The 14221-nt window shown below is 42.2% G+C and overlaps 1 protein-coding gene across 1 annotated transcript in view; it reads left to right on the forward strand.

Annotated features, from left to right (window-relative positions):
* Nucleotides 1-14221, forward strand: part of ANKRD44 (ankyrin repeat domain 44) — a 316406-nt gene that overhangs the window by 178041 nt on the left and 124144 nt on the right. Inside the window, exons 5-8 of the mRNA XM_080798591.1 lie at nucleotides 7646-7846; nucleotides 8171-8258; nucleotides 10337-10479; nucleotides 11296-11508. Coding sequence (XP_080654717.1) covers nucleotides 7646-7846; nucleotides 8171-8258; nucleotides 10337-10479; nucleotides 11296-11508 — 645 coding nt within the window. The remainder of the gene's footprint in view (nucleotides 1-7645; nucleotides 7847-8170; nucleotides 8259-10336; nucleotides 10480-11295; nucleotides 11509-14221) is intronic.

The following is a 14221-nucleotide window of genomic DNA, read 5'->3' on the forward strand; positions in this document are numbered from 1 at the left end:
TTTTCCCTTTCCTGTTCTGGAGGCTGTCTTTTGGCTAGCGGAGTTAAAAATGATTGTATCCTGTCTTTAGGCTATAGAATTGGGGATGTTGTGTCCGAATATATATGGTCACAGTGAGCATTTATTGAGCACTTAATGTGTGCTCTTTCTGTGCACGCTTCCGTTTTAACCTCTCAGCCACTCTTTGAGAGACTGATGGCGCTCTTCATCCTAATTTAGGAATCGTAACCTCAGAGGAGTCCAGGAACGAGCCTCACACGCCGCAGCCAGTAAGCGGAGGAGGATGTAACTTGAGACACTGTTCTCTTAACCACCATGCTCGGCGGCTTCCCTCAGATCCCATGAGCGCCCTGACGGAAACTGTGCCAACCCCTAAAATGGGTCTACTTTTTGTCTGCAGACAGAAGTCCCAACAAGCATAGGAACAGTTCCCAGAGCTGAGTGGGATAAGCATTTTATCTTACAGTTTAAATTTTAAAACTCATGTTTCCCCCCTTCTCTAAAAAAAACATTGTCATTACTGTGAGCTAAATGCCAGTAGACAGGAGGATTAGGAAAATTATATGGGAGACTAGAATGTTACTGCTTTCCCTAAATTATTTTTAGGGTTATAAAAATATGATCACATACAGAACATAGTACCTGGAATGGGAAGAAAGGAAGCATTTTAGGACCTATTAGTTGGACTGTAGATGAGTCATACTCAGATTTACTGTGGAGTCCAGTCATCTGAGGTGCTTGTCACAAGTACCTGTTCTAGAACCTCATCTCCGGAGATTTTGATGAAGCTTAGGGTTGTGCCCAGAAATCTGCATTTAAAAAAAAAAGATTCTGACACATGTGGTCTGTATACCACACTCTGAGAGCTACGATTGAAGACTGGGAATACTTCAGGATCTGGCCTTCCTAGTGTTGAAAACCAGCACTTTTTTTTTTTTTTGAGATTTATTTATGTATTTATTTATTTGAATCCAATTACTTAACATATAATGTATTATTTATTTCAGGGATACAAGTCTGTGAATCATCAGTCGTACACAATTCATAGCACTCCCCATAGCACGTACCCTCCCCAGTGTCCATCACCCAGCCACCCCATCCCTGTGACCTCCCTCCCCTCCAGCAACCCTCAGTTTGTTTCTGGAGATTAAGAGTCTCTTCTGGTTTGTCTCCCTCTCTGGTTTCACCGTGTTTCCTTTTTTTCCTCTGAAAGCCAGCCCTTCTTGAGTAGTTCTCTCTGAGTTCTTTCATATCCCAAAGTGAGTCCCCTTTGTACTGCTAGTCTTTAGAATAATTGTACTCTAATAATAATTCTAATAATAAAGGGCGAGTTTAATTTAATAATGCGTACTTTTGGAGGAATTTTCAATTAATTGAATGAATTAATTGGGTACTGATTCATGCAGTTCCTACAGAATATGAAATTGTTCTAATCAATAGAGGATAAAAGCCCCAGATGATCTCAGTAATAGAGTAACTGTCTTCAGGACATGAGTGTCGCCTCCGGGACATCAGCCCATGGTAAATGTCTTGTTAATACTTGCATATTATTACTTAGAGAGTTTGCTAATGATTATACCAATATATTTATTCTATCCAAATTATTGAGTATATGGTATGCCCAAGGCACCTGCCAGGCTTTGGGGGGAGAGTACAGAAAATTGTGTAAGACTCAGACCCCAGTCTAAAGCCACTTACAGTTTATAAAATTTGACATTGTTTCAGCCTGCAAGGACTCTGGATAGTCATAAACAATTACTTTTCCATGAGTAATTTGTGACCACTTAAATACGATGCACATTCGAGAGGGGAAAAACAAATATTAAGGGCAACGGTTTTTAAGACACATGCATCCTGTTTCTTCTCGTCTTTTCCACATGACACGGGGTCTGTTTCTACTTCTTATTACAGGGTTGGAGTGGCCTTTTGTGAAAAGAGAAGGTCATAAAAAGTAGAAATAAGCTGACTGCAAATGCTGTCCCCAGTTCCCTTCCGTGTGACATCCCATGACAGTTTCTCGCCCTATTATTCCCGTGATTGATACAGCGCAGTCTTCTAGGGGGTGTAATCCAAGAAGGTGGGCAGTGCGAATGCTGAATGCTGACTGGGCTGATGCCTCCATTCGGGAGAAATGCTGCACTCTCCCATGTGTTTATTCACTAAAAGAGAAACAAAGGCTTTGAAGGGGCATTACTCACAGTGTCACAGTGTGGTGTGTGTATCCTTCTCAGCCTATGAGCTGTTGTCTTAAGACTGTTATGAAAAGAGTAAGCATTCAGAAACTTTTAGATCACTTGGACAGAGTCATTTCATGCCTGCCAAATTTAATTAATAATAAAAAATTGAGTTCATAATTTCTCCTTGTCTCTTCTACTAATTACATTTTATTATATTTTTTAAAAGATTTATTTATTTATCTGAGAGAGAGAGAGAGCATGAGCGGGAAGGTCAGAGGGAGATGGAGAGAAAATCTCAAGCAGATTCTGTGTTGAGCTCAGAGCCCCAAGCGGGGCTTGATCTCAAGACCCTAAGATCACAACCTGAGCCAAAACCAAGAGGCAGCCACTTAACTGACTGCACCACCCAGGTGCCCCACTTTTTATTGTATTTTACAAAAGTATTGACTCATGATGGGTTTGAAATAATTTTTTAAAAACTGGTCCTTCACCACAGATAGTTTGAGAAACACTAAGTATCTTTTCTTGATTCAGAAAACGTTCAGCTTCCTTTCCCCCATACTTGTTTTCTTTTTATCCTGCAAATATCTGTCAGAGTAGCCCCTAGACATTAAATTTTTAACCAGTGTGTGCTCCTAGAAAAGAGAGACTTCTTCTGATTACAAAAATCATGAGTTTCCTAAATAGCCATAAAATCACGCTCTCTTGAAACCAAGTTAAAGTGCTTCTAAGATTAAAATTTGTAAAAGAGGCAATTTTAGAAGAGGAAATGATCTTTTTAAAGCAAAGCTTTGTTTTTCCTAAAGTAATATATTAAATCTCTGTTAGTGTGTTAAGCAGGTTTGGCAGGGCGAAACTTCAGAATTAAAAAATTTAAATAAGGTGAGTTAACATTTAAAAATATGTCAGCGTGCTTGGCTGATACTGTCCATCGAGTGAGCCTAGGAGAAAACATGTGAGCTGGGCTCTTACTCAGCATGGCTGACAGATCACTGTCTTGGCCTATAACATGACGCTGCCCATCAAATCAAGGGGTCAGAGCAGATGACCCCCGTTACTTCTAATATCCTGTATGTCTGTGAATTGATTCCGTGATCATTTTAGACTGCTTGTATTTTCATTTTTTAAAAAAGTTAGTTTTTAGAAACCAAGTAAGATACCCTCTTTTGTATAATAAGAATTTCTTGATATAGCCCTTTCTTGTCAAGTAAGATGAAAACAACGCAATTCATTTCCTAAGCAGATACAGAAATGAAAATGAGGAATGCCACAGTTAAAACATTTTACAAAAGTAGGCAGGTAGAAATAGTGGTTATTCTAGGCCTCCTTGAGCTATGACAGTGAGTGCGGGCAGGAGAGACAAAGGTGATAAAGCTGGTCCTCGCAACGGCATTTGCTTCATGGTCCCATGAAGAGAGATGTATTAGAGATCCTGTCCACTTCTTTTTGTCACCTTCTGATCATCGAACTTGAACCTTTTCCTTGGCTAATTTTTTAGGTGTGACTCAGATGTTGGTCGGGGGCACCTTGCCTTCTAAAGAGAAATAACTGGCTGGAAACCACATGCAAAGTCTAGTATTCTCCCGGTGATTCCAGAGAATTCCTGGAGACTCGCGTGTTGGGTTGCCTAACCACCAGCCTGCTCCTGCTGGTCGGCTGATGCATCAGCTTGCCCTTCCCTGGCGGCGAGCTGACTCTGTTCTCCCTCAGAGGTGCACCTTTGCCTTGGATTGCAGGGCCCTAGCACTCTCACCGCTCTCTCTCTTACTGTCCTCACCCCGTCCTTCCCACGGAGTTCCAAATATCGCTCACTCTGTTATGCCGGGCAATGCAGCTGAGTACCTCCCGCTCCCATATTCACCATAGACCCACTACGGCAGAGCAGGAGCTGAACACAGAGGCCTCTGATTCTCTTAAGAAGACCTGCCCTCCTTCAAGACTGGACTTAAAACAGTCTTTTTCCTTGCTGGAAAAGAGCAAAATTTTATTTTAACCAGATTTGATCATTTGCAGCTTGTGGTAATTCAGACAAGGAGCTAGACCCGGGTAGTCTGCAAACTTTTTCCATCGAGGGCCAGATAGTAAGAATTTTAGGTTCTGATGGCCGCATGTGGTATCATCTGTCACAGATACTCTGCTGTTACCATCCAAACACAGCCATAGATAACATGTAAACCAATAAATGGAGCTATGTTCCAATAAAGCTTTATTTACAAAAACACACAAAAATTTATCTGGGATTAAACTATCTTTAGAGGTAGTGCATATTTAAGAATACAGGTAGTCTCCCTCTCAAACTCTGATATTACTTATCTATATATAAACTGCAACTGGCATGTAACTATGTATTTTCTTTGCTTAATTTGTTACTTTGTGTGAAATGCAAATCATCCTTAATTTAAAAGTAGGGCCTCGGGGTGCCTGGGTGGCTCAGTGGGTTAAAGCCTCCGCCTTTGGCTGAGGTCATGATCCCAGGGTCCTGGGATGGAGCCCCGCATCAGGCTCTCTGCTCAGCTTGGAGCCTGCTTCCTCCTCTCTCTCTCTGCCTGCCTCTCTGCATACTTGTGATCTCGGTCTGTCAAATAAATAAACAAAATCTTAAAAAAATAAATAAATAAAAATAAAATAAAAGTAGGGCCTCTCCTAGGTAATATCTGATTCACCTCATCTGAGTTACTCTAAAAGTAATCATATTTTGTTACCTTAGAAGAAAAAGTTTTTCACGAACTCACTGGTCTTATGTCCAAATAGATAAATTTGTAAAATATTCCTGTGTATTTCCGGTTTCGTTAGTCTAGTCTGAATTTATGTAATATGTAATGCCAAGCAAGCATCTGTATGAGTACAGTAACATAATATACAAGGCAAAGTTATTAAAAATGATAGTATATATTGGCATTTGCTGTGAATATGCGAAAAGGATATGATACCATTTTTTTAGCATTGGTTTATGATGGTTATCTCCAGACTTTTTGGCTATATCTTTGCAAAACTTTTTCAGCAGACATCTTCAAATGTACATCTCATTTATTTATGAAGTACATGTAGAAACTATTATTATTAGCTAATATTTCAGGTGTATCACAATAGACTTAGGGTGAGGCTTTTCATTTATCATAGTCTTATATAACCACGTAACTAATAGACTTACTGATGATTTTCCTCTGTTTTGGCCAAGCTCTAGTCAGATCTGATTAAATTTGTCATTATTTTTACCTTGTAATGTATAGAAAGCTTTTACTCAAAGTAGAAGCGTCAGCTCTGTGACTCCACGTTATTTATACTGGAGTTTGTATTATCAGGTTCCTTGCATACATCCTGCCCACTTGGGATGCTTTTAGTCTAAGCGTACACATCACAATCTGTAGATAGATCTGGCAGGCCCATCACTGCACGTTTCAGTACACTCAGAGCGAAGGAACGGGGAGGACAAGCATCACCCCCTCCGCATGTGGAAGCCCCCTCTTCATGGAAGGCGTCTCGGATCCTGCGAGGCAAGATCCTCTGTGGAGCTGACTGAGGGCACAGGGCCAACCCAGAGTTAAATACCAGCTACAGTGCTTTCCTTTGTAAAGAAAATAAACATAAACGGAGGTTCCAGTCATTTCGTCCCATGTCAAAATAGATTGTATGGTACGTATCTGCATAAACCTCACAATTTTTGAGACCAAAGTTGACAAAAGTATCGTCTTTTTCTTATTTAAATCTTAACTTTTATATTGTGGCTTTGCTTTTCTCTTGTTTGTTTTTTGTTCACCCAGCTAGCTTTTAGAACGGAGTCTGGCTTGTGTTTCTTTCAGTCTTCTACAGTGTTTTGCGTGTAGTAGGTGAGCGTTAATATATGAACACCCATTTCACTCTAAAGGGAGCCCCAGGAATGTTTAGTGTCATTACTTTATTGTCTTGCTGAGGATGGGGGGTATATGTTCTTTTTTTTTTCCTTTTTGGTAATTTGAACAAATTGCTTGTTTGCCTGGGCCTGATGGGTTTCTCGTTTATAGCATCTAAATGGAGTCACACTGTGCATTTAAACTGTATTCTCTAATTTAAGAACGGAATTTTTTGCGCTCTCATTCTACTGTCCACGTTAGGTGTTCATCTCAATATCTTGCTGTGACGGATCCCATAGGATATTCTTTTTCCTTCATTATTTATGCCCCTGATAAAAACTTCAATTTTAAGAGTTCAAATAGTCTACTCGCTGAGCACTTTTATGTACCTGCATGATAAAGTGGGTTGGACAGTTCTGGGCTGTGAGGAATAAGGTGGACAGGGGTAAGCTCTTGGTCCATGAAGGGTGCAGGAGTGTGGCCCCTTTCACTGCCTTTCATTGGTTTATTGATGCTGCACTGAGATGTTCATACAGTAGTCCCTCTAACTGGTTCTAGGGATGTCTCCAGAAGTAAAGAGAAATAACCAACAGTCATTCCTGTCTTGAGAGAAGCTCTGTCATTTTCTTGGTGGAACAGAAGAGTGTCCTCAGTCCTAGCTGTACAACAAAGTCCCCTTTACAGAAATCCTGAGGACAGTTAGAATCTCTTGTATGGCACCAGCCACCTGTATTTTTTAAAAGTAGGCTCCATGCCCAATGCGGAGCCCAACAGAGGATTCAAACTCGTGACCCTGAGATCAAGACCTGAGCTGTGATCAAGACTCAGACGCTTAACCAACTGAGCCACCCAGGAGCCCCAGCCATCTGTAATTTTAAGAGCCCCCCCCCCACCCCCCGCAGGTGATTCCATTGCATGGCCAAGGTTGAGAGTAATAGTTCAAGGGGCGAATAAGCTGATTAGGTCAATAGAAGGAAAACAAAAATTGTAGGTCTCAGTAGAGGTAAAGGGACTCAACGGTAGAAAAGAAGTTACCCCACTATACACGGAAGAAGTTGGGAAAAGATGAATCAATCTCGTAGCTTCGAGTTGAGGTAGGAATAGACCTTCCCTTGACTGCCGTTGATCACACAGGAAGGGTTAAGGGGTTGGTTGTGAGAACCAATGATTTATAAACTGATCCAAGGATGTCCGAAGGGCTTTGAGGCCTTTGGCTTTGGAGGGTGGAGGTTTATTGACAAACATTCCAAGTTTAGATGATCCTTGGACGTCTTTTGATCTGTTAACATTTTGCCCTGGTGTGTGCACCTGCACACGAGCACTCTCATTTGGCCTAAGGATACTCTACACTGTGTTAAGAAACTTAACACTTAGAAGGTTTATTTGGTTTTGAAGATGTGCCTGGGCTCTTGGCCTAAAAAAGAAATCTAAAGCGAATCTGTTCTCCTCTGTGCCACTCTTTTGGTTTCTATCCCATATCGCCTTGCTTTTCTCAGAAGAACATACAGCTTGAGCCAGCCTGTGAGGCCACAGAGCCTTCCCTCCCTGTAATTCCGGAGTCTGGCAAAGCATCTTCTCTCCAGTAAGTATCGACTGAGCATTTGTCAGTGACGCCTGCGAACTCCGCCTGTGTTGCAGGAAGCCGTGCAAGTACTGATTAAGCACTCGGCCGATGTCAACGCGAGGGACAAGAACTGGCAGACCCCACTGCACGTGGCAGCGGCCAACAAGGCCGTGAAGTGTGCGGAAGTGATCATTCCCCTGCTGAGCAGCGTCAACGTCTCTGACCGAGGGGGGCGCACAGCCTTGCACCACGCCGCTCTGAACGGCCACGTGGAGGTGAGCGCCCTCCTCACTGGGCCCAAGAAATCTCCCCAGAGTCCCTCTCGGCCTCACGTGGAACCCGATCGTGCTGCTGAGGCTCTTAGAGAGTGAGATGCCCCTGGCTGCACGCCAGACCTTGGGCAGTGACAGCTGGTGTTAAATGTATGGCCCGTGGGTTGAAAGAGTAGCCGCCAGCTCGGTCCTGTCCTCTGTCACACGAGCCACAGGGTTGTCGGGGACGCCAGCCTCCTCCCGTGTTTGAGTCCGCGACCTCACGGACCCGCCTTTCGACTGGATGTGGCTCTGACTCACATTATCTGCACGTTGGTTTTCTTTCAGATGGTCAACTTACTCTTGGCCAAAGGAGCGAACATCAACGCGTTTGACAAGAAGGACCGGCGTGCTCTGCACTGGGCGGCCTACATGGGTGAGCGGCCCCGAGTGGGCAGGGCAGCGCAGACGGCAGTAACTGCAGAAGCCGGGGCTGTCCCTAAGCATGTCGGTTTTCTCCTGGGCCAGCCTGACGTCTTTCCCAGCTCGGAATCCAGCTGAGTTAAGATTCGGTCCCTTTTCCTGGCGTGCGTAGAGCCCTCTCTACCACTGCCCTCCTGCCCATGAACCTGGCCTTGCGGGCCTCGCTTCTGCCAGCTGGGTGGGAGAGACGAAGGAAGGAGTACCGTGTCTGTGGTTTCTCTTTTTCAATTCTGTCGGCGCAGATGCCACTGACAAATGATAAGCCTCATTGAGTTTATTATCAACATAGACTTGTGAGAAATGAAGAACTGAGGTCCTTCCTTTGTGTTTCTAACCGGAGAATGTCCGGCAATTGGAAAAGCAGGTGGGATTGTGTCATCGCCAAGTTCTAAACCACCTGGATGCCCATCCACCGGCGACTCTGTTGGTGGATGATAACGAGCTGCCCAGTGGGACACTGTGCAGTGACTATGGTGATGATGTCATTAGTATTTATTAACATCGAAAGATTCTGTGTTAAGTAAGAACAGATCATAACACAGTATGGATAATATGATCCTCGTTTTTATAAAAAAAATCTGCAGTATTGACAATCTGGAATATGTCATATGCTGAAATGTTAGCTGAGTATCTCAAGGGATTGGCGATTATGGATGGTTTTGGTTTCCTTTTTACACCTTTTTGCCTTTTCCGAATCCTTTCTAACAAACCTGCAGGCCTTTTATTATCATAAACAACAATAACGTTAATGGTGGAGAGAAGAAAGAGAACGGGTTGGGTAAGGGATAAAATAAATTATGTGTGGTGGTTGAGTCTGAATGGGTATTTGGGCTTAAAAAACCAGAGTCTTAAGATTTTGCAAGCATTATCATTTTTTTGTAAAGACAACATGGGCTTTGCAGCTGATGGAAGCAGATTGGACGTTAGCATGGTACCTACGGGACTGGAGACAGGGGACATTGGCCAGACTGCTGTTTAGGCAGAGCACACACTAGACTAGTGTGGGATGGGACTTAAAGAACCTGGGGTTTCAAGTTTGTTTCTTGCTGATGTACATTTAAAACATTTACATAGAATTGCTTTAAAGAAGTCAAGTCCTTATTTTGCGTGTCATCAGGATACAAATAGGAAAAAATGCATAGGTGACTATCTTTAAGGAACAAAGGACAAAACCAGGACAAAAGACAAAAGGTAGCACTGGTTAAGCTAAGATAGCACCACTAGTCATTGAAAATAATTTTTCTACTTACAAGTCTTAGGGGGAAGAATGTCAAATTTTAATAAAACAAGCCATGACCAAGCATACTCTCTCTCCCTCTCTCTGTCTGTCTCTATCTCACACAGACACACCCAACTCCCCCCTCCCCAACCAAGCACAGCTCTGTCTCCATATCTGTCTTTCTCTCTCTCACACACACACTCATACCCACCCCTGTGCACATCTTAGACCCTTGGAATCAGTACTTATCTTCTACCCCTCAGTTATCAACCACATTCACAGCAATGAACCAAAGCATCAAGCAACCTTCAGTCACAATATAGAGGTCAAATACATTTATAGTACTGTATATAGTAAGATGGGGCACAAAGGAAAATATTCTAGAAAATATGCCAAAAGGAGCTGAAACCGGAAGGGTTTCTGTTTAGCCAGTAATTCACAAGAATACTTTTAAGTTGAACCATATGAAATTGTCATCTTTGTGGTCCAAAAAGGAAAAAAAAAAGATCAAGCAGCAGCGATCTCATATATTTTAATGATAATATGGCGTTATTCTGATGACTTGATTTTTTTTCATTAATTTTTCCAAACCAAATTGTCCCTGTTTACAGTAAGGAATGGGAACTGCTTTTAAAAACATTGCTTTCGTTTTAACATAATTCTTTTTTAGGCTGTGGTACTAACATATTGGCAGGACCTTGTTATTTAAAAAGTCGGTGGTAGTAAAAGTTAATGGTTGTAATGTAGGTGGAATAGATCATCAAATTATCCTAAAAAGGTTACCCGTGTTTTCTGCTGCTTTTTCTGTGAAGGCCACCTGGACATTGTGGCCCTGCTCATCAGCCATGGAGCAGAAGTGACGTGTAAGGATAAGAAGGGTTACACCCCCCTGCACGCTGCAGCTTCCAATGGACAGATCAATGTGGTCAAACATCTCCTGAATCTGGGGGTAGAGGTGAGCTGTGATGAGTGCATCAACTCATGGTGTATTTGTGACTTTTCTAATGTTGGGTTGGGTTTTTTTTTAAGATTTTATTTATTTATTTGAAAGAGAGCACAAGAGAGAAAGCACACAAGCAGTGGGACCAGTAGACTCCCCGCTGAGCAGGGAGCCTGATGCGGGGCTCGATTGCAGGACCCTGGGATCATGACCTGAGCTGAAGGCAGATGCTTAACCAACTGAGCCACCCAGGCGCCCCTGTGGGTTTTCCATTGTTCTGAGATTAAATCCTGGTTGCATTTTAATTCAAGAGGGTAAAAACCACCTTGTTTTCTATCATCCTGGCTTTTTGAGTTTCCAGGGGTAACTGATGGAGGGCAATGGGAGCGTACAGCAAGTAACGAAAAATCAGAAACTTGGGCTTAAAGAACCAGAATCTTAAGATTTTGCAAGCTTTATCATTTTTTAAGTTTTTTTTTTAAGTTTCTGTATCAACACAGAGAAATATTTAAACATATATATTACATGTAATACATAGTCATCATTTTTTACACGTGCTGGGGTTCTTCATCCTACCTTCAGCATTTAGGCTTCTAAATTGTGGTGTATGGGGCGCCTGGGTGACTTAGTCAGTTAAGCATCTGGCTCCTGATTTTGGTTCAGGTCATGATCTCAGGGTCCTGGGGTAGAGCCTCACGTCAGGCTCCGTGCTGAGCAGGGAGTCTGCTTAAGATTCTCTTTCTCCCTCTCCCTCTGCCCTTCCAGCCCCAACCACAAATGCAATAAGGAGACTCCAGTGCTTTTACCTGCCCTGTGTTGGACTCATTGCAGATCGACGAAATCAACGTCTACGGGAACACGGCCCTCCACCTGGCCTGCTACAATGGGCAGGATGCAGTGGTGAACGAGCTGACGGACTACGGTGCTAACGTGAACCAACCCAACCACAGCGGGTTCACCCCTTTGCATTTTGCTGCTGCCTCCACACACGGTGCTTTGTGTCTTGAACTATTAGTAAACAACGGGGCAGATGTTAACATCCAGGTACGACACTCTTCAGCTCTCTCTCTGCCAGATACCTCTGCATTGAGCCTCCTTTTTGAGCAAAATCAACTCTTATAAATGGGGTCCTGTTTTAGAATCGGAACTTTTAGTACCTTGACCTCCATAGCCTTGTCCTATATTGGCATGCTATGGAGATGGAGCTGTGTTGTTACTGCAGAAGTAGTAGGACCTGCTGGAAGGCCCTGGGAGGTTCTAGCCACATGCGTTGGTAGCTTAGTGAATGTTCTAGAGCAAACACAGGCTCCCAGGGATGTTGACGTGGCCTAGTTTCTAACACTGAGGTGGATGTTGAGCTGATATGGCAGAGCTGCTGAGAAACAAAGAAAAGCCTAATCCAATAATGTCAGGTCTGTTCCAACTGTGGCACGGCCCACCAAGGAGTTTCTCAGATACTTTGCAATAGTAAACTGTAGGTAGTGACTGTAGTAGTGTAACATTGACCTAATAGTGGTCAACCGGTCCTGATAGTCTTTATGCAGCAAACTGACCAAGGACTACCTAGCGTCCTCTTTTTGGTTCTGAGGGAGAACTCCAAGATGAGGTATGAGCTCTGCTCTCAAGGAATTTACCATACGGTAAGGAAATAGTGAGCTCAGATTCTCATGCAATGAGAGAGAACGTGATGAGTGGCATGAGAGCGTAACAGAATATTGCAAGCGCTTCCTGCTTGGGGATCAAAAACGAAGCTTGCTTTTGAGGTGAGAGTCAGGAGATTGATACCAATTGAGATGAGGAGAGAGAGAGAGAATCTGAGAGAGGGCATTCCAGATAGAACCACATGAACAAAGAGTCTGGGAGTTCCAGATGGGAAACACTCTGGGTCGACTCTAGGCTAGTAGTTAGCTCCCTGTAACAGATAACCGAGAAGAACTTACACACGGCCCTCACCATCCAGGTTCCATCACTTTGAGCGCATTTAGATCGTAATGGGATTTCTGCATGTGCTCAAGGGACTTTGTACTCATCCTCAGCTTCCCTTCTCCCTGGCACACAGGAATCCAGGTCCCAGTGTATTCTGCCTCCGCTTTTGAAAAATGATTCTTCCTGAGATTAAATTTTAAGAATATTGGATCAATCCATTTTAAGGACCTTCCCTATTCACTACTAAAATCTTTTTACATTTTTTCTTATAATTTCTAATAGTGGGGAAATAGGAGACAAATTTTCAGAATGATGATTTATTGAGCTTGAAGGGAGCAGAAATTGTATGAAGGAAAGGAGCCAGGAACAAGCTGAAATGTGACCGGACCAAGGAAGAAGGCTTGCCAGCTAACTGAGGAGTTTGGACTTCTGTAAGCTACAGGGACCACTAGTCACTGTAGTGGTCATGTGATCCAAACTGAGCATTAGAAATAGTAATCTGGTCACAGAACACCAGAGACAGAAAACAGGAAGGAAAAAAATTATATGTATGATGACATAAACATTTTAAATGTTTATATGGCAAAACAAAACAAAACAAAAAAACTAAAAATAACAAGCCCTAACATATACAAAATTTAAAGAGAAACAACTCAGAGAAATTTTTCTACATTATACATGATGAGCAAAGAGTTCATATATTTAATATATAAAGAGCTCATAAAAACCAATAAGATAAAATCTGATAACCTACTAGAAAATGTGTGTAAAGGCAGGTCATGAAAGAGAAAACAATATCCATGAAACCTGTGAAAAATATTCTGTATCATTAGTAATTAGAAAAATGCAAACAAATGCACAAGTAGATTTACTTTTAAGATTGGCAAATATGAAAAAGACTAGTAATACCTATTATCATTGAAAAAATTAGTATGCACTAAGTAAATATCTAATTTTTTAATTTTAAAAAAGTTATGTGTCTGGGTTATACACATAGAGAAAAGTACTTGGAATATATACTAATATATGATCATTGCGGGGAGGCAAAATTATGATTTGGATTTTTTGTTTCATTTTTATGTATTTGTTTTAATCTTCTGATAGTAATACATAAGATGTGTTATTTTTATATCCAGATGAAGAAAAAACATTTTTGTTTTTATATAAAGAAAATTCAGGTATAGTGGACCTAGACAGAAGACAATTAGAGAATAACTGGGAAGTTGATGTAAGTAAAACTCATCTAGATAAGAGGTACTGAGGACAGGGGAGGGGGATAGCCAACAGAAGAGACAGGCATTGCAGAAAGAAAATCAATGAAATTTGGTTGGATGGGAGTTGGAGGAGTTGAAGACAAGTGTAAGAACTGAAACCTGGTTCAGAGCCTTGACTTTCAGGAATTATATAATCAGAAGCAACCTCTCTGGGTAACTGTTTATCTGTAAAGTTTGGGAAACAGTAGCATCTTCTTCATGGAACCGCTGTGCAGATTAAACCAGTTATCTCATATAAATTACTTAGAACGGTTTCTGCCATGTGGCAAGCACTCAGGAAATGATTATCGTTGTTACGAGGGACATCAGGAGAAGGAGTAGGCTTATGAGGTTAAACTGTTAAGTTGTTGAGAAGGTGATTTTGAGCCTTTGGTACTACCAGTCTGAGAAAACCAGTGATGGAGCATGCAGTCCTCCAGTGTGGGACAGCAGAAGACAATAGAAGAAAAAACTTAGGCTCCTTCATTCACACAGAGGTGATGGATCTTGGAGGCTGGAAAAGGGTGAGGTCACCCAAGGAGATAGTACATCATAGCATGAGTAGAGAAAGGGATGGA

The sequence above is a fragment of the Martes martes genome, assembly GCF_963455335.1.
Source record: "Martes martes genome assembly, chromosome: 3".
NCBI classification, from domain to species: domain Eukaryota; kingdom Metazoa; phylum Chordata; class Mammalia; order Carnivora; family Mustelidae; genus Martes; species Martes martes.